General features: G+C 36.9%; 2 protein-coding genes across 3 annotated transcripts; one reads left to right on the top strand and one right to left on the bottom strand.

Moving 5' to 3' along the window:
- Positions 1 to 4,121: 4,121 nt before the first annotated feature.
- LOC127621199 (glutaminase liver isoform, mitochondrial-like) lies at positions 4,122 to 17,892 on the top strand. 2 transcript variants are annotated; one of them, XM_052094706.1, is made up of 18 exons: positions 4,122 to 4,433; positions 4,597 to 4,684; positions 6,387 to 6,508; positions 7,023 to 7,152; positions 7,719 to 7,798; positions 7,909 to 8,072; positions 9,462 to 9,520; positions 12,863 to 12,895; positions 12,987 to 13,045; positions 13,170 to 13,236; positions 13,342 to 13,392; positions 13,553 to 13,729; positions 14,591 to 14,722; positions 15,132 to 15,224; positions 15,320 to 15,381; positions 15,488 to 15,564; positions 17,528 to 17,591; positions 17,684 to 17,892. In XM_052094706.1, exons 1-18 carry the CDS (start codon positions 4,234 to 4,236, stop codon positions 17,877 to 17,879), a joined length of 1,854 nt encoding a protein of 617 aa, XP_051950666.1. In that variant the 5' UTR covers positions 4,122 to 4,233; the 3' UTR covers positions 17,880 to 17,892. The 2 variants fall into 2 exon arrangements, with proteins under 2 accessions (XP_051950666.1, XP_051950667.1); XM_052094707.1 differs by lacking the exons at positions 4,122 to 4,433; positions 4,597 to 4,684; positions 6,387 to 6,508 and adding an exon at positions 6,520 to 6,909.
- A 14-nt stretch (positions 17,893 to 17,906) lies between these two features.
- Positions 17,907 to 22,690, bottom strand: LOC127621200 (SPRY domain-containing protein 4-like). The gene is made up of 2 exons (XM_052094708.1): positions 22,539 to 22,690; positions 17,907 to 19,748 (listed from the first exon to the last, which is right to left on the bottom strand). Exons 1-2 carry the CDS (start codon positions 22,666 to 22,668, stop codon positions 19,207 to 19,209), a joined length of 672 nt encoding a protein of 223 aa, XP_051950668.1. The 5' UTR covers positions 22,669 to 22,690; the 3' UTR covers positions 17,907 to 19,206.
- Between the last annotated feature and the right edge of the window lie 179 nt (positions 22,691 to 22,869).

The raw sequence follows: 22,869 nt of genomic DNA on the forward strand, positions 1-22,869 counted from the left end.
TATAATATCTGCATTTGTTTCAATATGTAGTTGCTAAGCTAAATAAAAAAAAGAATTGTAAAAAATGAATCTATGTACAAACATAATTCAACATATTTACATACAGTATGTAATTTGGTAACACTGCATTAATTTTCCCTTTGTAAAGGGGTTCGTTAATGACTAATAATTCATTTACAACAGCATTATAAATCATTGATAAGCAATTATAACAGCATGCATGATAAGGCTGACTTTCATGCAATCCTTGCCAAATAGTGAACCATTTTACCTGTGAAAATGAATGTTAAAATTAAATGTAAATTCTCTCATTATATACTCACACTCATGCTATCCCAGATGTGAATGACTTTCATTCTTCTCCTGAACACAAACAAAGATTTTTAGAAGAATTTCTCACAATGCAAGTGAATGGGTTCCAACATTTTGAAGCTCCAAGAGGACATAGGCTAAAGGCAGCATAAAAGTAATCCAAAAGACTCCAGTGGTTAAATCCATATCTTCAGTAGCGATGATATGTGTGGGTGAGAAACATATCAATATTAAGTCATTTTATTACTATCAGTCTCCACTTTCACTTTCACATTTTTCTTCTTTTATTTTTGTCAATTCACATTCTTCATGCATATCACCACCTACTGTGCAGGGAGGATAATTTATAGTAAAATAGGACTTAAATCGTATCTGGGATGGCATGAGGGTGGGCATGAGGGTGAGTATATGATGAGAAAATTTACATTTTTGGGTGACCTATTCCTTTAATGTAAAGTGGGCACATATGAAGAATTTATTAAGAGTTACTTAGAAACCTATATACATAAAGTGATTTATTGATAATTGATAATCAGGCTTTATTGTATGATATATGCTGTTAATGAGCAAGAAGACCTGAAAAGTCTTTTTTTTTTTTCCAGAGGACTTTAGGTAATAGGGCTAGGTAAGCACCATTCTTTTGATATCAACATGAAAATTAAAGTGAGTCAAGACATTACAATAATAAAACAAAGCAGCCTGTATATATATATGATATAATCCCTCCTTTTAAGCTCCCTATAATCATATCTTTTTGCTGCGTTGCAAAATAAATCATGAATAAGGGAATTACATTTTTTATATTAATATAAGTATGATTAAGTGTATTTGTTAAGCATTTATTTAAGTTAAAATACTATTTGCAGGAAAGTCAGCCTTTTTAGTCATGTTGTTATAATTGCATATCAATGATTTATAATGCATTTGTAAACTACTCATTAGTTATTAATAAACCCCTTTATGAAGCCTTAACATAGGGAACATTAATGTAAAGTGTTAGTTCTAATATGAAAATTAATGACTTGAAGAGTCATACATAAAGTGATTAATTTAAGTGCATACAGTAAGTATACTGTAAACATCATTGGTAACACTTTATGGTTCTATTCATTAACTTTAGTTAATACATTTGGTAACATTAACAAAAAATGAACTTTAGCTAACATTAACTAATGTTGATGTATACTACTTTTAATATAAAACTGTACTTACGATATATAAAATATTAACGTTGAACAAGATTAATAACTGCTGTAAATTAACTAATGTAGTTAACTAATGTTAACGAATGCAACCTTATTGTAAATTGTTACCATATCATTTGTCAATAATGAGAGCATAATACAAATATTATTATTAAGTTTATGGTCGAAATGCTTTTTGGAATTTTCTTGAATAGGCACATCATGTATAATATATGTCACCATACACACAAGGCCTTTCTGGCCAGTAAGGGGGAGATCAAAAAATGTTGGGAAAAGCAGAAAAGAGGAAGATTAAGGAGAGAGAGGGGGTTTAAGATGGAGCAGGTAGACAAAGCCAGCATTCATGGACACAGAGAAGGAATGAAAAACATTCTCCACCAAGAGACGCATGGTCATCAGTAGAGCATGGGTTAGGGTGTGTGTGCATGTGCCAGTACCAAGAGAAATTATACGAGGGGAAGGGGTATTTGATCAGATAATAAGTGGGTGTAATTTTACTCCAGCCTCTGGTTATAAGGTGCCCTAAAAGGTGTGTGTGTGTGTGTGTGTGTGTGTGTGTGTGTGTGTGTGTGTGTGTGTGTGTGTGTGTGTGTGTGTGTGTGTGTGTGTGTGTGTGTTACCAGTACCCAAAGACTACAGCACAATGGCCTGCATAGCCTCACTGGAATGCATTCAATCAGAGTTAACTGGCAATTCTGTCAGTGCAGTCCTCAAAAAAGAACACTTATTTTTATGCTCCTCCACAAACTGACAAAACTCAGGCTCTAGATAAACCCCCCAGTATAACTGAAAGGATAATGTCTGCATTGGTATTTGGCTCTGGGAAAGTCAGGCTTGTCAGAGTTCATTTTATGTATCTGTTTGTACAGGTGAATTGGTGTGGTCTGCCCTCTGCAGGCAAAATTAGATACTATGAGTCTGGAATGTTGGAAAGGGAAGCAATCTCAAGCACTCCACTGTAAATGCCCCCTGCCATCCTCATAACCCCCATTTGAGATAATCATGTCATTTTAAACAGATCAAATGGATTTAATAAGTCATTTAATTTCAATAAATAAATGTAAAATACAAATTCAGAGTGCCAACTTTGAAATGTTGAAGAGCACATACCTCAATTTGGGCTTAAATTATGTATTTACAATAATGTCCACCAGGGGGAGCTCCGGAACAGCAGGTATTGCAAGTCAAGTCAAGGCTCTCAGCCTTTATTATGTCTATTTATTATTATTATTATTATTATTATTATTATTAGATTCCTCCGTAGGAGGAATCTATTGTAATTATTATTATTATTATTATTATTATTATTATTTATTTATTTATTTATTTATTTATTTGTTTGTTTATTCCAAATGTTATCCCTTGAGGGGGCCCACTAATCAGGCCTGGGGGAAGTGGGACCACCCATAAAAATGTGCCCCTACCATACCATGCGATTTGATATTATACTAAGTGGCCCCAACACTATGATAGGACACTACAATGCGTTTATTAGAAACAGTATTTAAAGGAATAGTTCACCCAAATAAAACATCCTCTCATCATTTACTCACATCCATGCCATCCCAGATGTGTATGTGTACTTTCTTTCTTCCTTTAGTAGAATATTTCAGCTCTGTAGGTCCACACAATGCAGTGAATGGGTACCAAATTTATGAAGCTCCAAAGCACATAAAGGCAGCATAAAAGTAATCTATAAGACACCAGTGGTTAAATCTATATCTTCAGAAGAGATATGATAGGTGTGTGTTAGAAAGAGTTTGATTTTTACCATCAGTTTCCACTTTCATTTTCTTCTTTTGTTTTTGGCAATTCACATGGGAAGAAGTATTTATAGTAAAAGAGGACTTATGTCTTATGGATTACTTTTATGCTGCCTTCATGTGCTTTTTGTAGCTTCAAGATTTTGGTCACCATTCACTTGCATTGAATGCAGCTACAAAGCTGAAATATTCTTCTAAAGACATTTTAGAAAGACAGTCATACACATCTAGTATGGCATGAGGGTGAGTAAATGAAAAGAGGATTTTTGTTTTGAGGTGAACAATCCCTTTAAAGCTGATATTTTAACAAATATCCACTTTTAGATTATCAGTTGTTTTCTGTACAAAATCATGGTAACAGGGATGACAAGTTAAAATTGCCCCCCACTGACAAACCTAACAAAATGTAGGATAAAGTGATAAAAACTTTTTGACACAAAACTTTAAGGCTTTAAAAATATATTATGTCAACTGAAACATAAAAATATACAGTATATCAATACTAAATACTAGCTTTTATTTCCATATATTTATTTATTTATTAAATAAAACATGTTCATATTTGCTAATACCCAAGGAGAAGTTGGGAACACATGGTTGGGGACAGGACAAAAGGCATCCTCATAAAAACGATTTCTTAATCGTTTCCGTATTTTTGTTTTATTGCATGAGAAAGGTAGCTTCATCCATAAGTATTACTTGGTACTTATTACTATAACTGTATTGCTCTCTTAGCCACGCCCTCGCCCCCACTAGGGGGCGTGTCCTCACCTGCGTAACAGCCCTCGGTTACCGTCTAAATTTGTCAACAGTCACTCCCATTCCTCGTGGAACGATTAGACTCGTGGAATAAAGAAGACTATTCATAAGCATATGAGACGCTCGCTGTTTATTCAGTCTAATTTAGATATATTATAGGTCGTTTACAGAAGTATACACTCTCTGTGCTAATTATGCATTGTGTTAAAACTCTGCGGGCGTCTAGAGCTGGATTAATTTTTATTAGAAATGCTGGAATATTGGAAAGAGGAAGTTTGGAAAGCTGCGGTAGAAGGCACCCACCTGCGCTGCTGTTATTGCATACGAGCGCATCACCTGGCCAGCACCTGCGCCATCAGCACGTGATCACAGATGCAGATCCAGGGACGTACAGGTGAATCCCTAGAGAGGCGTTTCCTATTCATTATGCTGCCACAAATATAGTACCTTTTGAAGAGTTGTTGACTTTATTAAGTGAATAATAATACCGACATGTATTGCGTTAAGAAAATGTGATTAGTTATTTTGTTTTCAGTATTGTGTTGTGTTTTGAGCAGTAAGAAAGTAGTTGCTGGGTTAGAGGACCTATTGTTCTACACCATCACCCAGGGAGAAGATCAGATCTCAGTGGCACGTTTCCTGGCTGTAAGTAGCACTAACAGATTGTCTCTGCTGACGACATGACGTGTGTGACTCTAATTCAGTATGTACTGCAGTGACTTTTTATCTTTCTAGATACAAATTGAACAAAAACAAAAAATTAAAAAAAATTATACATAGATTAGCTTTAACCCTACATGCAATGTTCCATTTAGATGCAGCCAGTGAACTGTTTGCGCCTTTAAAGTATGACTGATTTAAGGCACATTTACACTTTGGTTATATTCATAAATCCTTGGTATTATGTAATGTTACTATAAATACACATCAGGTTTGGGCCATGTTGTTGGGCCAAAAAGGTTATCGTCAAGCAAGTCTCTATTAAATATAATCCCCAAACAATTTTGGATCTGTATTTAGATATTTGGGTTTATATTACATGTTTATATTACATCATGAAGGTTACATGATGGACTGTATTAACCAATACAAAACAAACACCCAGGCACATTAGTCTTTACTTCCAGACATGTTCCTATCTGCACACATGTTGCACATGCCACCCTAAAATAGAGACAACCATTAAAGTCTGACCTCACTTACCCTGCTAAAATAAACTGTTTGTTCATGGTGTTGTTTTGTATATACATGATGTTTTTCTCACCAATTAATCTAATAACAAAAACACTGTAAATCACAAGACAACGTGCTGAAATTTAACAGCTCTATATTTTTTACTTAAGAAAACATGTTCATACCAAATGACTGGTGATTCTTTCATTAGTCAAATATACTATAATTATTATATAATATATTTATTTATTTATTTATTTATTTTTTTATCTGAAGGCATATGCTTAAATGTTTGAAATTAGTTTTGTAGACAAAAATATAATTGTGCCAACATATTCATTTATTTAATTATAAAACTAAAATTTAATAAAAAAAATAAGTTTTTGAAATTGATGACTTGGACCAAATAATAAAGAAAAGCAGCTAATAAGTGCCCAACATAGATGTGTTCAATACTGTTTAAAAAGCATCCCAGAGTGATACCCCAAGAAGTTAGTTGAGAAAATGTCAAGAGTACATTTCTGCAAATTCTATGCAAAGGGTGACTACTTTGAAGATGCTAAAATATAACACAGTTTTGATTTATTTTGGATTTTGTTTAGTCAAAACATAATTCCCATAGTTCCATTTATGGGGCTTATGTTGTGACAAAACAAAAAATATATATATTTTTCAACTCCTCTCCTCCAGCCACCTCTCATATAGAGGCCAATTTTCACAATTCCATATTGATAAAATGAAGTCCTGCCTATTTCACTCAGAAATATGCCACTTTAGTGAAGTAAAATGGGTTGTGAAAGTCATTTTATGTTGACTTTAAAAGCTCTATATATGGGTAGTTCACATTAAATGCTTTTGGGAAGGTGACATGTGACAGTGTGACATGCAGTATTCCATCTAAACCTAATTTAGACAGCACTTTGATAATTCTTTTACAATCATAATGCATGCTGTTTTTACTGATATGTTATACATCAGTTACCTATATAGCCAGTGATATAACCATGATATCTTCCTCAACGTATAGGTGGGTATAAAATATGTATGTATCTGGCAACTCCCAAAGAAAACCAGAGAATCCACTTAACACACAATAGAGTGTATGTTGAGCACTGAACTGTTTTTTGGCATTTAATTGTTCAGATATTCCAAGGTGTGTTCTTGAATGTCTTAGGCACTAAGGAGCACAGGCTTGCTGACCTCTGACCCCCGTTTGAGAGACTGCATGAGGCAGATTCACCAGGCAGTCCAAGAGTCTGCTGGGACAGCAATAATGGACCAGGAACTGTTCAGAAAGTAAGTGGGAAATGTACTCAGCAATGCAAATCTGTATAAGAGTGCGTGAGAGTGTGGCAGCATTTTCAGTTTTATGACCCACAGCTGCTATGACATATACAGTACATATATGTTTATTGGAATGTTGGCACTTGCATGGTGAATGAGAGCCCAATGTTCCTGGAAGGCTGGAAATACTATCAGTCATTTCTTCAGCACCTTCTTCACACACACACGCACACACACACACACACACTATCGCATACAAATGGTTCTTCTGACACTCTGCTCACCAACAGTGCCAACAACGCACCACCTGTTGTGTTTGCTGTAATTGTGTGTGTTGAGCTTGAGCACCTAAGCCATTAACAGGATGTTTGTTTCTCCTCTGAGCCATGGCTTATCTCAACTGAACCAATTCAGTAAGTGTTAATAAACGTGGATCAAATATCCATTTTCAGACATGTACAATGGTTTAACACATTATGGATTACAGTTGTGTAACATGGGCACATGTGTGTATTTTTGTTTCTAGGTGTGTTGGCAGTAATATAGTCCTCCTGACTCAAGCCTTTCAAAGAAAGTTCATTATACCAGACTTTGAGGCCTTTTCCTCCCTCATCAACCATCTGTATCATAACGCAAAGGCTCAACAAGGAGGGAAGGTATGATGTTCACGCTCGCTGTCTCTTTTTATCATATGTGCAAAAGTACAAATTTTCAAAATAAACTAGTCGATAGGTTGCTTAAACGATTCGTTGACTAATTTGTCTAGTTCACCTGACACCTATCGGACATGTTTCTTAGGGAGACATTTACATAAGACACTTTCTTGCTTTCAAAAACAGCTAGATGGACAATGTTTTAACACACAATGAAATGGAAACAAAGGCAGGACTTTTTTTATGGCCTTTTTGGCTTTTAACTGGGATAAGGAAAGTGGAGAAGTGACAGGAAATGAGAGGGAGAAGAGTGGGAATGGGATTGGGAAAGGACCTCACAAGCCAGGACTTGAACTCTGGTCACCCACAATGTATTAGCACAACATGTCATGAGCAAAGCCCGCTAAGCTACGGCCCTGGCAATTATGTTTCATCAACAATCATCGAAATCACTGAGATCACATTTTTCCCCATTCTGATGGTTGATGTGAGTGTTAACTGAAGCTCCTGCCCTGTATCTGCATGATTTTATGCATTGCTCTCTTTTCTATATGTGTTTGTTTGGGCAGGTAGCAAACTACATTCCTCAGTTGGCAAAGTTCAGCCCTGATCTCTGGGGAGTTTCTTTGTGTACAGTGGATGGTCAGAGGTAAGATATTCCATCTTCTTTACTCACATCTATGTGATGAGTGTAAATCTCTCATTCTTCCTTTCCTTCTCTAACTACCTCTCTTGCTTATACATTTCCTCTTTACGTAGGCACTCTATAGGAGACACAAACATGCCGTTCTGTCTTCAGTCATGTGTGAAGCCTCTGGAGTATGCGCTGGCGGTGCATGAGTCTGGAACTGAACTTGTGCACAGATATGTGGGGAAAGAACCTAGTGGCCTCAAATTCAACAAGCTCTATTTAGATGAAGAGGGTGAGAAACAAATTACTGGAATTTCACTCTTATTTTGATCATTGTTCTATGACTCAACCATACGACCACATACAGTACAGTAGCCCCAAAGGTATATGAGCGCTTAAGCCACACTTGAAATGTATGAATGTCATTGCATTAGATAAATAAATATTAAACTATTCAGTAAGCAATTAATATTTCTTTTTTTCTTTTTGATGTCAGTAACCTTCAGGTGCATACAGGTTCCCCCAGCAGAGCACCCACAAGTGTATATCATTAAGTTTGTACATATTCCACTAAGTTGGACAGTATATCTATTATTATAAATGCCACGTGGTTTGAAATGTTTTATATAATGCAATGATATTCATGCATTTTTAAAGGGATAGTTCACCCAAAATGAAAATTCTCTCATCATTTATTCACCCTCATGACATCACAGATGTGTATGACTTCCTGACTTCTGCAGAACACAAAGAAAGATCTTTAGAAAAATGTGAATGGCGTGTGACGTTCCAAAAAGCATATAAAGGCAGCATAAAAGTAATCCATAAGACTCCAGTGGTCTTCAGAATTGATATGATATGTGTGGGTCAGAAACACAAAAATATTTAAGTCATTTTTTACTGTATATATCCCAAAAAAATAAATCTTTTGTTTTTTGCGATTCACATTATTTGTGCATATCGCCACCTACTAGGCATGGAGGATAATTTATAGTAAAAAAAGTATTTAAATATTGATCTATTGCTCACTCAAAGTGATTACATCACTTCAGAAGACATATTTAACATATGTCATATGAATTACATTAATGCTGCCTTTATATGCTTATTGGAACTTTACATTTATAACCACCATTCACTTGCATTGTATGGACCTACAGAGCTGAGATATTCTTTTAAAAATCTTCATTTGTGTTCAGCAGAAGACATCTGGATGGCATGAGGATAAGTAAATGATGGGAGCATTTCCATTTTTATGTGAACTATCACTATTTATGTGTGACTTGAGTGTACTTTTAGGACCCCTGTATCACAATCTATATGTAAAACACTTACACTAAGAACCCTTCCTTTGCATATACAGATAATTTATCAGGCAATAACTGATACTGAAGCAGGCAGTTAGATGTATTTCTTCGAAACACTACTTGTTGACAAAAGGGTTAAAACCAAGGGCATGACTCTAAATTAGAGATATCACAGAGTCTTTGTGTTCTATTGCAACACAAGGTCATGGAATGAGAGGAAGCTATAGAGCAGATAGACAGGTTCTCAGACCTCTTTTTATTAGAAATCTTATGAGGAACATTGCATCTGCAGTCTTTACAAGATATGTTCCTTTTCAACAAGATGCAGATTTGACATTTTGTAAACCCTACTTGATTTTATTAATTTTTTTCAGATAAACCCCATAATCCCATGGTGAATGCAGGGGCCATTGTAATCAGCTCTCTCATAAAGGTAAGCAAATCTTTCAATGCTTTTTTGTTTTTTTTTAGACATTTACAGTTCTCTATTGGTAAAAATGTTGCATTATATCATCTTATTCAGAGTGTGTGTAATGGAAAGTTGTGGGTTACAACCCAGCTGAAAAAGAAGCAAAGCTGGTGTTCTAACAAGGCTGCTTGACAAGCTTAACCAGCAAGAATAACTTTGTTATAAAACTGTGCTGGTCGAACAGTTTCACCATGGTGGTGATCCAGCAAGAGCAGCATAAAAACTAGCGCTAATTACCATGAACCAGATTGGTCCAGCATGGCAATTCATGTTGGTCTAAGATTGTCTTTTCAGCTGGGAAGGCCACTCTCATATTCATAAAGATTAGATGGTCCTTCTTGCAACCTCATTTACCTTGAACTGTAATGGCATGAATAACTCTGACTAAAGGAATATTCCGAGTTCAATACAAGTTAAGCTCTATCGACAGCATTTGTGGCATAATATTAATTACCACAAACATTTATTTTGACTTGTACATCCTTTTCTTTAAAAAAAAAAAAAAGCATAAACCAGTGAGGCACTTACAGTGGATGTGAATGGAGCCAATCTGTAAACACAAAAAATGCATGTTAACAGGATTTTAGTGTGATAAAATAGCTTACTAATCTTTTTTGTGTAAAGTTATATCCAATTTTACAACTTTTTTACCATGATGATGTACTAAAACCCAAAAATGACGATTTAAACAACTTTACAGCTCAAATAATACATCCATTTTAACAAAAGAGTTAATGTAAGTGCATTTATAAACTTTTAAGCATCACATTTCAGCCTTTAAACCCTCCAAACTATTGCCCCCATTCATTTCCATTGTAAGTGCCTCACTGTCCCCTTGATTTTTGCTTTTTTTCAAAGAAAAGGACAGACGAGACTATATAATTTTTTGTGGTAATCAACATTATGCCACAAATGCTGTCGATTGAGCTTAACTTGTATTGAACCTGGAATATTCCTTTAAAAGATTTTAAAGATGTGGTTTAATGATGTGTATTCTGCGGTGAGACAGACAGCGGTTGCAACAAGTTTATTTGTCACATGTAACAGATACATTGGATTTCTCAATGCTACTTACTTCCTCTGCACAGTGTATAAGTTTTAACAATATACATGTGCATTTATTGCACATCAAACATTTGATGTTAATAAAGAACATAATAAATTAAGTGTTTTGAATAAAAATAAGGACTATACATAGATGAAGCGGTAGGATAAGTGGCAACTATATAATATTTTAAATGGTTTCTTTGATGGTTTATGATAATTCAGTTTGTTTCTCACTAAATGTTTGATTGGCAATATGCATGTAGCCCACAGGTAGAAACTGGCCTTAAATCTGCACATTTTGGTTCTGATGTGGTGGAAAATTATTTGAGACCAAATTATTTGAGACCCTGTTTAAATAGCAGCTCTGTTTGATGGAGAAGTCTAAAAGTGATGATTATCTTATGATGGTGGCCTTTACAAGAACTTTAAATTCTGCAGCATTGCTGTATTGCAGGCTATTAAATCAGATATGCTTATTGTACTGTGGAACAGAATTGTTTTCTGTCCTTTTCTTTTGACCTGGTTTTAAATAGCTGTTAAAATGGTTTGTTTGTGTGTATTGGGGAGTGGGTGGTCATATGGGGAATGACATAATAAGAGCTTCAAGTGTTCAAGAGGTGTGTCCAAACAACCAATCAGAGGGCACGTTGAGAGACACCCCTATCAGGGTTGTTCGTTAAGGGTAACATTTTCTGCAGTACTTGTTCATAATCACTAGCAGTTCTAGAACTGTTTAAATGGTCCCTATTTTCATCATACAGTGCAAGTTCGAAAGTGCAAAAGTTTGTTTTCTGATATGTGCTCGAATTACACAACATGTCACTGAGCACAGACGCACACAGGAGTTCTTTCTACGACGAAGACATTTCACAGCCGTGATCGCATTGCGCTGACCTTTCCTCATGGTACTCCCCTTTGGAGCTTGTGGAACTGGTCATCTTGATGTCACTTTTTAAGACATATGAAACCCAATATGTGGAACATTTTGTCTCCTGTACAAGTCTGTAGGAACCAATAGCTCATATTTAATAATTTGACTTCAACCTTCATGCTTATTATCATGGTCCATGCTTATTATCATGGTTCATACTAAGTCATTTGACTTCATATTTATAGCCATTTAAAACATCAGGGGTTCAAGTGAAATGGAAAACAAACTACCAGTCAAAAGATTGGACATACCTAATCATTGTTTAGTTTTATTTTTTTCTACATTCTAAAATGCCTTTATCTGATAAATCTCTCTCTCTCCTTCTTGTATTGTTTTATTTTTTCCTATCTATCTATCTATCTATCTATCTATCTATCTATCTATCTATCTATCTATCTATCTATCTGTCTGTCTGTCTGTCTGTCTGTCTGTCTGTCTGTCTGTCTGTCTGTCTGTCTGTCTGTCTGTCTATCTATCTATCTGTCTGTCTGTCTGTCTGTCTGTCTGTCTGTCTGTCTATCTCTCTGTCTGTCTGTCTGTGTAACCTTCAAACTTTAAGACATTAGGCTTTGTCAAGCCAACATCAGAGTTTGTATTATCAAACTTTACCTATCAAGTTGTTATTGAAGATGCTGCTGGTAGCATTTCACATGCAGAATACACATTTAATTAACACATTTTTCTCACAGTGGTTCAGGTTATCATTTTTAAAGTATGAAGCAGTTTTGCTCAGATCATAACATCTTTATCCATTCTGTCCTCCAATTCACACACATACACTGCCACCATGTGTCAGACTGAATACTGCACTGTTAATGTTTGAACTTCACTGGATCTCTAGATAAAGTAAGTTCCCAAACAAGCCCTATGCCACTGGAATTTTTTATTTTGTTGTTTTGCCTAACAAAAACAAAACAAAATCTTATTTATTGCAAATGTTGGGCCTATTTAGCTAAGTGTAAATGTTTAGCTAAACAGTGAATGTTGTAAATGTTGAATGTGTTAGAGTAGACCATCTGCCATAGTGATGTCCAATTTGTAAGACAATTGTTCTCTTGAGTTTGTTCTAATCAATGAATTTGTCAAAATTGTTCTAAACCTGTCTGAATGATTAATTAGTGAATTTTTCTGAATCTAAATAACTTTTAATAGTCTTTAATAATCCCAGTAATCATAAACAACTGGAAAGGTTATGGAAAAGTCATGGACATTTATTGGTCAACAAGTGTGGGGAATCCTGTGAATGTCTCTATTGAGTTTAATTGGTGCAACTTTTGATGATTTTATTGGTCTTCCTCTCACTCTCTCCTTTTTTCTCTCTATCACAGCCTGGTTCCAATAAGGCAGAGAAGTTTGACTTTGTGAGTATATTGTAACATCTCCACCACCGTGTGAAATGTATCATATGTTTGCTGTTATCTGGCTTGTTATAAATATTGATTTCTGTTTCAGATGATGGATTATCTGAAGAGAATGGTTGGCAGAGAATATGTTGGGTTCAATAATGCCACGTAAGTTTTTAACATAACGTCATCTAGTCTAGTTCAGTAATATTCTCTTAGAAGTGAACCTACAATTTGATCAAAGAATGTGCTGTTTTACTGGTGTATGAAAACTTTTTTCTGCTTTTCAAAGTTTTCAATCAGAGAAAGAGACCGGTGATAGGAACTATGCAATTGGCTATTATCTCAAAGAGAAAAAAGTGAGTGCATTTGGGTTATTTACTTTTATTATCATACTGACAGTATTTGTGTTGGTCATGATTTTGTCATTCATGATTTTTTGCTACTCTGCTCTTTTTCTGTAGTGTTTTCCCAGTGGAGTTGACATGTCGGCAGCCCTTGATTTCTACTTTCAGGTAAATCCACCTCCTCAAGTCCTTTAGTCTCTTTAGTGGTGGTGAGATTTGCATGGGGAAGCACTACTCAAATGTATTTATTTTTTCAGAAAATATAAAAATCTACTTATGCTCCACCTCTTTATCTGTTTATGTTACTATATCTTTATTTCAATTCCAGCTGTGCTCTATTGAGGTGACGTGTAAATCTGGCAGTGTGTTGGCTGCTACGTTAGCTAATGGAGGGATCTGTCCAATCACAGGCGAGCATGTGCTGAGTGCAGAGGCTGTACGGAACACGCTCAGTCTCATGCACTCCTGTGGCATGTATGACTTCTCTGGCCAGTTTGCCTTTCATGTGAGTCCCACAGACACATTCACACTGTTTACTCACCCTCTTGTTTTTCCAAACCCATATATTTAATGGAACACAAAAAGAGATGTTAGGCAGAATGTTAGCTGAGGTCACCATTCACTTTCATCGTATCTTTTTTACATACAATGGGACTGAGGCTAACATTATGCTTAAAACATTTTGATTTGTTTTTTTACAGAAGAAAGTCATGTTTACATTTTTACATTTTATGCATTTGGCAGATGCTTTTATCCAAAGCGACTTACAGTGCACTTATTAAAGGGACAAACGCCCCGGAGCAACCTGGAGTTAAGGGCCTTGCTCAAGTGGTGGCTGTGGGGATCAAACCAGCAACGTTCTGATTACCAGTTATGTGATTTAGCCCACTTCGCCACCACCACTCCATATGTAGGTCATGTAGGTTTGGAACAACAAGAGGTTGAGTAATTGATAACAGAATTTTCATTTTTGGGTGAACTATCTCTTTAACCTCCTGAGAACTGAGCGTGACTGCTGTGTGCATTTTACATTTCCCTTTTTATTTGTCATTTGTAGCACCTAATATTGTTCCTTACCAGATGTAGTTTTGTTGGCGTTTTTCCCAAAGACAAACTCTGCTGTGGTCGGCGCCATGTTTTTTTTGTCACATGACACCGTACATCGAAAGTTAACCCTTTACTGACGACAGCACAGTGTCTCCTGAATTGAGATCAGTCAGTTTAAATGAATTTAAATTATGCGTTGCATATAGCAAAGCCAAAATACATGTCCACTCATGTGTACGCAGGCTTGCACAAGGTTAAAAATGCAGAAATAGTTCAATATCCTTCAGATCGTCATTTTTGTGTATGCTTTCCCCTTTAGGTGGGCTTGCCTGCCAAGTCTGGTGTATCTGGTGCTGTGCTGCTCGTGGTTCCTAATATCATGGGGGTGATGTGCTGGTCTCCACCTCTTGACCGTGTGGGCAACAGTGTCCGAGGCATCCAATTCTGTCAAGTACTACTTCATGATCTCTTTTTTTCTCACCCTTTATGTCTCTGTCTTTGTTTGTAATCGAATACATTTGTATTGCTAACTGCATAGTATATACACTGAACACATAACGTATTGTGCAATTATGAACATTTTAAACAGAATTATTATACATTGTTGCCATTGTGACCGCATGTAATTCAGCTAGTGGCATCCAGTTGTCATCTCGGTGAAAGAAAATACAACATTTTAATCAAAATAGTGTAAAAACATCTTAACTCTTGGCAGTCAAATTAAATAATTAGTTAAGAAAAATATGTGAAAATTGATTGATGAGTCATCTAGGCATTTCATATAGTACATGCAGAAATGGTAAGAGTAGGATGCTATTCTGAACATAGCCACACCATTAACCATTGGGTTTCTCTTTTAGGAGCTGGTCTCCATTTTTAACTTCCACAACTATGACAATCTAAGACATTTTGCCAAGAAGTTAGACCCTCGTAGACAGACAGGCCATGAGAGGGTAAGCCAACAGACTGAATTAGCTATTTCAAATACTGTTAATAAGACTGACTCAGAGTTCATCACTGATTGTATTTACAATGTGGGATATTATAGAACAAGTCTGTGGTGGATCTGATGTTTGCAGCTTACAGTGGTGATGTTTCAGCTCTCAAAAGGTAAAACTATACCACATGAGCCCTAAATGTATTAGTAATTAAAAATAAATTCACAATTTTAATTGGGATAGTCTGTACCATCAATAATACATTACTTGTTTCACAGAATTGCTCTTTCTGCGATCAATATGGAATTGACTGACTATGATTCACGTACTGCCCTGCATGTGTCTTCGGCAGAAGGTAATAATGATTTTGATAAGACAGGCAGTAAAAATATGTTGTTGTTTTTTTGTCATATTTGACTTAAATCAGTTTCTGATCTTTACAAGCCTTTACAAAACATTTTTACACACCTGATTCAAACCAAATCATATGTGGTTTAAATCCGAATAATCAGATTATTGAAATATGTTTCAGCCTGAATGGTCAGATCGGATTTCAAGTAGTAATAAATGAATGAATAAATGCATGCACATTGTGACAAAGACATTGTGCTGTTATTGTTTAATTGATAACAATAGTTATTTTATCACTTGCATAATGACAGTTTAGAAAGTCTGTCCTATATTGGGAAATTGGGATTGGGTGCAGTGTGAACAAAGCTGAAGTCATTTATTCATTTATTACTAAGTCTCTGATATGTTGTGATTCCGCACACCCGGGCCCTAATCAGGGTAATTAGCCCTTGAGAGGGATAAAGACAGGCCGAAGACGGCAGTGCGACAGAGAGGGAGATTTAAGGACAGCTGTCCGACACCTTTGTGCGTTTGTCTTTTTGTTTAGGTTTCGTATTAGAATACTATTTATATCGTCCGTTATTCAAGGACCTGATGCTGGCATACAAAACAGTCACTGGGTCTGCTCCAGCATACCTAAAAACATTTATGCAGGGCTACGTTCCCACCAGAAGCCTGCGGTCGGCTAAGGAACGTAGCCTTGTCATACCAAAACAAAGAGGCACCAAAACACTTTCCCGGACTTTCAGTTTCATCATACCACGGTGGTGGAATGACCTTCCCAACTCAATCCGGGAAGCTATCTCACTCTCTAGCTTCAAAAAACAGCTAAAAACACATCTTTTCCAAAAGCACTTAACCGGTCACTAAAAAAAAAAATAATTATTTACATTTCTTGTTGCACTTAAATCTGTTTTGTATACTATTCTAATGATAGTGAAACTTTGTAATATGGCACTTTTTGTACCACTGTCTCCCTAAGATGATTCGCTGATGTTCTTCCTCTTTTGTAAGTCGCTTTGGATAAAAGCGTCTGCCAAATGAATAAATGTAAATGTAAATGTAAATATCGTCAAGCCGGTTCTCGCCTCCTCCTTTCCATGAATCCCTTTACACTGGTGCCAATACCCTGGAAGGAGGAGGGATGTGCCGTAGTGGAGTTCTCGCCACTACCATCCACCCCAAAGGAGCAGCCGCGGCCATCCGCCGGTGTACGGTGTAGCCGGCCGCCTGGAAGTGGAGGAGGGGCTCCCAACCAACCGCCTGGAGCGGTTACCACTGGCAGGGGCGGGGGAGAACCCTACCGTCCACCAAAAACACGGCGGGGTGTTCTGTCCGCCAGGGGCCGGAGGACTGCCTCCAATTCGTCCGGTCAGGCGCGGCTGTCGTCCATTAGAGGGTGGAGGAGTGGACGAGGACCAAGGTACAGCTTATTGGAGAACCGGCGAGTAAGTGTTTTTTTTTCTCTCTCTCTCCCACTGCCGCTCCATGTTGACCTTTCCCTCTCTTTTTTTAAATGTTTTGTTAATTTGGCACAATCACCGTTATGGCATTTATGTGCCAAATTTGTTTTTGTTTCCCTCCCCTTGTCCCCTCCTGGGGATGACCTGCCGGCAGACGGAGCGAAAGGCCCAGGGAAAGAGGGGGGGTGTATGTCATGCCGGGGGGTCTCCCCGGCCTGAGAAAACGAGGGAGGAATGTGACAGGGCGGAGGGCGGGACCGGGTCGTGATTCCACACACCCGGCCCCTAATCAAGCTAATTAGCCCTCAAGAGGGATGAAGGCCAACCGAAAACGGCAAAGCAACAGAGAGAGAGATTTACGGACCGCTGTCCGACACCTTCGTGTGTTTGTCTTAAAATATTATTTATATTCTCAAGCCGGTTCTCACCTCTTCCTTTCCATTAATCCCTTTAGACTCTGAAACTTGCTATTATTTGTTTTAAGGGACATTTTTCTGCTTTCAGGGCACTTAGATGCTGTCAAGTTTTTAACTGAAACCTGCAAAGTCAACCCAAATGCAAAGGACAGGTAGAAAAACACTACCCTCTATAGCTCCATTTCTGATCTCTTCTGTATTTATCTTTTCATTTTGTATGCATCCTTATCTATTTGTTCTTCAGATGGGGGAACACACCACTCGATGATGCTATGCAGTTTGGACATGATGGTGTGGTCAAGTTACTAAAGGAGTACCAGAGCATTTACACACACACTCACACACTAATGCTGGAGGAGCTCCGCACAGACTCCTGCTCCGATTCCGCAATGGACTCAGAGGAACCGAAGAGCATGGAGACCACGGAGGGTCTAGTATGAGTGTGCATTGACATTGAAAATCCCTAATCTCTGTCTCTTGTGACTCCAGGGAAGCATGTGGGTGTGAGCCCCCACATTTTTGACAAAGACAGGCATTACTGTGCCTGCACAGTGATATAGTGCTATGATTCACACAAAAGCTCTGCTGTATTTAGACCTCCCTGTTCTCTAATAAGAGTCATTAGACTCATTACTGTAGTTTTGCTCTTTTCTATATCACTTTGAGCTCATTTCAATCTACTGTGGAATATGAAACTACCAAGTACTTAGAATTCTTTAGTACAGTCCTTCAAGGACTGTTTGGTTTGTGCTTGGACCAATTTAGAAATGGTTATTCTAAGTGCACTTGAATTATTTTCTGTTATATCTGATCCTTACACTCCAAAGATAGTCATTACCAAAGTAAAAAGTCAAATGCATATTGCACACTTAAGTGTTCATTTAACAAGCTAGCTTTCAAGACAAGTGTGGAAACACATTAAAGTGTAGATCCCGTAGACTACTTATGATATAACCAAGTTGTGAGGAGGCTTTCCATTACATTTGGGCTATTTATATTCTTGAGCTAAACATTTTGAGCATTTATTTGTATATTTGTACTTTTCTTAAGATGTTTGAATTTCTTAAGCTTGTTAATAGACATTTTTGTAAAGTATTAAGTCATTTAAAAATGTAATTTATTATAGGGCACAAAAGCTTTAACTGAGCCTGCTGTTTAAGACTGAGCAAGGATCTTATTTTGCACGAAATAAATGGTATTTGAGCCTTGAATGTCTGCAAACTTTATTGCTGGATATAAAATTGAACTTGGATTGGACAGGGAAATAAAATGTAGGTTAGGTTACAGTGTGTTTTTGTTCTAGATGAATGTGAAACAAGTATACAGTATGTAAAGTGTACAGAAAGAAACAGACAAAGACAAAGGATGATGGAGTGTATGAACTGTAAATAAAGAATTATTACTGGTGAAGAGCATATTTTTATAGAAAAACTTCTCTCATATAGCTGAATTCAACACACTAATCGAGCACCGATGCGAAACATAAAATGAAAATGGACTTAAGAGTATCAAGTATTCTTAGAGTATATGTGTATATACAGATTAATTAGTTCATCTGCATTATCACAATCAGTAAGGTGTGAGGATATTCTCCTCAAACATACAGACAGATCTGGGCACATTTCTCAGCTTAGTTCAGTTAGTTTAGGACAGAAATTTGAAAGTCCTGTTCCCATCACAATTGCTTTCTTCTTTCCATAAAGCCTCTGTTCCACCTTTATCCATTAAGAGGCATGTAGCATCCATGTGTGAATAAGCAAGTGTGTGTCACTGAAGCCCTGGTGGTATCTCCAGTCCAGAGTGTGTAAGCAGCTCTCCATCCCAGAGTGCAAATGCAGGAGAGATGGGTGAGTGGAACTTTGTTTTTATAGTGTGCACCACTTCAGCTTTCTGGGTGTCCACAAGACTGAGCCATCCAGCTTCATAGTCCAGCAAGAGCCCGACCAGATCGGGTTTCCCCACCAGTGGCACTGGGACCTGTTTACCGGTGGTCATAGCAAACCACTTCCTCTGGACATAAGCAAACACCCAGGAAGTGGAATTTGTGCCCACACATTCATCGCGTGATGTCGACACTTCAGCCACTCCCACTCGGAACTCATGGGACTTCTGAACAGTGACCTCCCAATAGTGCCGTCCAGAGTCAATCTGGGTGTCAGCAAGAACCACAGCCCAGTCCCGGAATCGGAGTGGGGTATCCTGCATGACAGAGGGGTCCAGACCTAGCATTCGATAGATCACACCCTTGTCCTTCTTAAAAAGGTCAAGACTGCTATGGGCTGTCTGCTCATCAAGTTTAAACTGTAGCTCTATAGAAAAAGAGAGCTGAACATGTTTATAAAAATTAATGCTCATTTCAATTATGTTGTTACTTTAATACATTTTTACAGTAAAGTTTAAACTTATAAGTTATAAATGTAATTTAAAATTAGAAAAGAATACTTCTTAAAAATGTAAAAACAAAAATATAAATAAAAAGAAATAGACATTTCAGATAAAGATTATGAGCAACAAGACTGAAACAGTGTCTTAATAATAACACTTATAGAAATTGACCATGGTAACCATAGTTGCCATTCAACAACACTTGTGCCTACAATACTGTTGTTGGGAGTTTTACAAAGTACTGTGTTGGTACAGTGATGGTAATACTTTGGTAGTACTACTTACTAGATATTTACAATGGTACAGAATAAGTACCAAATAGGAATATATTGTAGGTATTAAAAAGATAGTTCACCCAAAAATGTAAGTTTTCTCATTATTACAATGCAAGTGAATAGCAGCATAAAAGTAATCATTATGACTGCAGTGGTTAAATCCACATCTTTAGGAGCAATAGGATAGGTATGGGTAGGGTGGTATAGCGGGTTGGCCACTAATTGCAGGGTTGGCGGTTCAATTCCCGGCCCACATGACTCCACATGCCCAAGTGTTGACCCAAGACACTGAACCCCAAGTTTCTCCCAATGGCAGGCTAGCGCCTTACATGACAGGTCTGCCGTTATTGGTGTATGTGTGTGTGTGTGTGTGTGTGTGTGTGTGTGTGTGTGTGTGTGTGTGTGTGTGTGTGTGTGTGTGTGTGTGAGAACGGGACACAGTGTAAAGGTGCTTCGGTAACTGCTAAGGTTTCTCTAATACCGTTAGATTACTCAAGGGCAGTAACGTATTCTATATACTTTGGATTACTTCTTCAGCACTGGTAGATTTGTTTTTTCACTTGTTTTGACAATAAAACAAGGATTTTAGATATTTTTACAGGAAAACAATACAAAAATTATTATCAAGTATATGATTTTTGCCCTAATATCAAAGGTCTTACTAGGAAAAAAGAAATTATGATCTAAAGAGATTGTGCCTGGTAACATATGCATGCAAAATGGCTAGAAATAGCATTTTAGCTTAGCGTAAAGATGATAATTTACACAAGGTTTATTTCTATTTCTTCTGCTCCTAAATTACTTAAAACCTACTTATCTGTCTGCTCATATGAACATAACACATCAAATGAAAGTGTTTCAAGGCTGTTCAAATGCACTTTGGATTGTATCATTTATATGTATAAATGTTTTCCATCTGAAAGGACTAAATATTAAACAACTGACAATAAAATGCAAAGTAATCATTAATACATTTTGTATTATTTAAATTGTAACTGTAGTGGATTACAGTTAATTATATTTATTTTTTAAATACGTAATCTCGTTACATGTATTCCATTACTCCCCAACCCTGGGTGTGGGTGAGAAACAGATACACTTTAAAGTACTTTTTTCTATAAAATCTTCTCCATGTCACCCAGTAAGTGGTGATATGCACAAAGAAAGTGAAATGCCAAAAACAAATGTATGCCTGCTTTCTGGAGCTTCAAAGTTCTAGACTAGTCATTATTCACTTACACTGTATGGTCCAACAGAGCTGAAATATTTTTCTAAAAACCTTTGTCTTCAAGAAAGTGAAATGCCAAAAACAAAAGAAGTCAAAGTGGAGATTTATAGTAAAATAATAATAATAATAATAAAGGATTAAATATGTATCCGTTTCTCACCCAAACCATATCACTTCTGAGTCTTATGGATTAATTGTATGCCTTTATATGCTTTCTGGAGTTTCAAAGTTCTACACTAGTCATTATTCAACATTTATTTACATTGATTTTAGGAATATTGTAAAAATACCATAGTTCTGTACCCAAAACATGGCACCATCATACATGTCCAAAAAAAAAAACAACAACATTGCCAATGGTACCATTTCATGGTAATTTTTAGAATTTGTGTTTTGTAGTGGTTGACCGATATGGGTTTTTCGATGGCACATGCCGATGCCGATACCGATATCTAGAGGGCACGATGACCAATATAACAGCCAAATCAGATGTACACAAAATGAAGTGAAACAAACACTTATTTTATACAATATTTACTCAAGTTTACATAAACGTGAAAAGAAGAAAAAAACTTGAAAACTGAAAGTGTTGAATATCCATTGACAAATCTTTAGCAGATTTTGGAACCGACACATGGGAATGCTAACGTTTCTGTTCTGACAAGCTAGCAGCCGGATAATCGTAAAATGGCCAAATATTGGCGGATTAATCGGCCTATCCGATATGTTGGTCTACCACTATTATTTTGTTTAATGAACAATAATAGTAAGTGTGGTATTATGGTGGAAACTATGGTTACTATGATAACGTGTAGTTATGGCAAGCCACAAGTTGAAAAATGAGATTCCCTTTGGCAATTAAAGAGCTCATGACGGCATGGCCGGATCGCATCGAGGTACAAGGGACATCTGGGCTGTAATTTACTTTGACCTGATTTGTCCTCTATTCTTGGCTTGTTCTGTCGAGGAGGTGGGTCACCTCATGACTGTAGTCTACTATAGATCCGATTAAATGTGCAATAAATGCCATTTCGCTTTACGCATTATTTCGCTTGGTATACTACCAGGACATCCTAATTAACAAAACAAATGTTGCACGATATATTGTAGCAACATTTTCCAAAATCCCCCTGACTGACCTACTCTGGGTTTGACTGTACAGAGTCAACATTGAGGTGTGTGCATACATTATAAAGCATGCTTTTACTCACTGTTCCCTGCACTGGCAGTAATATACCATCTTTGGGCTGTGAGTTTTTTTCCACGGCTGTGACCGAGTACAGACCCTAAAGATTGGCCTGTCAAACGGCACAAGAATAGCATGCGCGAGAACATCGCCATATTGTCCCATGTGTTGTTCGTTTCTGGTTCGTTTCGTTTTGTTTAATCAGTGTTCTTTTGCGCTGCTGCCACCTACTGTAAATAAAAAAAGCAAAGGGCTTCGCATATAAAAGAAGCGCCACACAGTGGCAATCAAAAATATTTGAACACTTTAAATGTATGAACATCAGCGCGTTCGATAACAAAATATCAGTTAACTGT

Source organism: Xyrauchen texanus, chromosome 27 (assembly GCF_025860055.1).
Source record: "Xyrauchen texanus isolate HMW12.3.18 chromosome 27, RBS_HiC_50CHRs, whole genome shotgun sequence".
Classification (NCBI taxonomy): Eukaryota; Metazoa; Chordata; class Actinopteri; order Cypriniformes; family Catostomidae; genus Xyrauchen; species Xyrauchen texanus.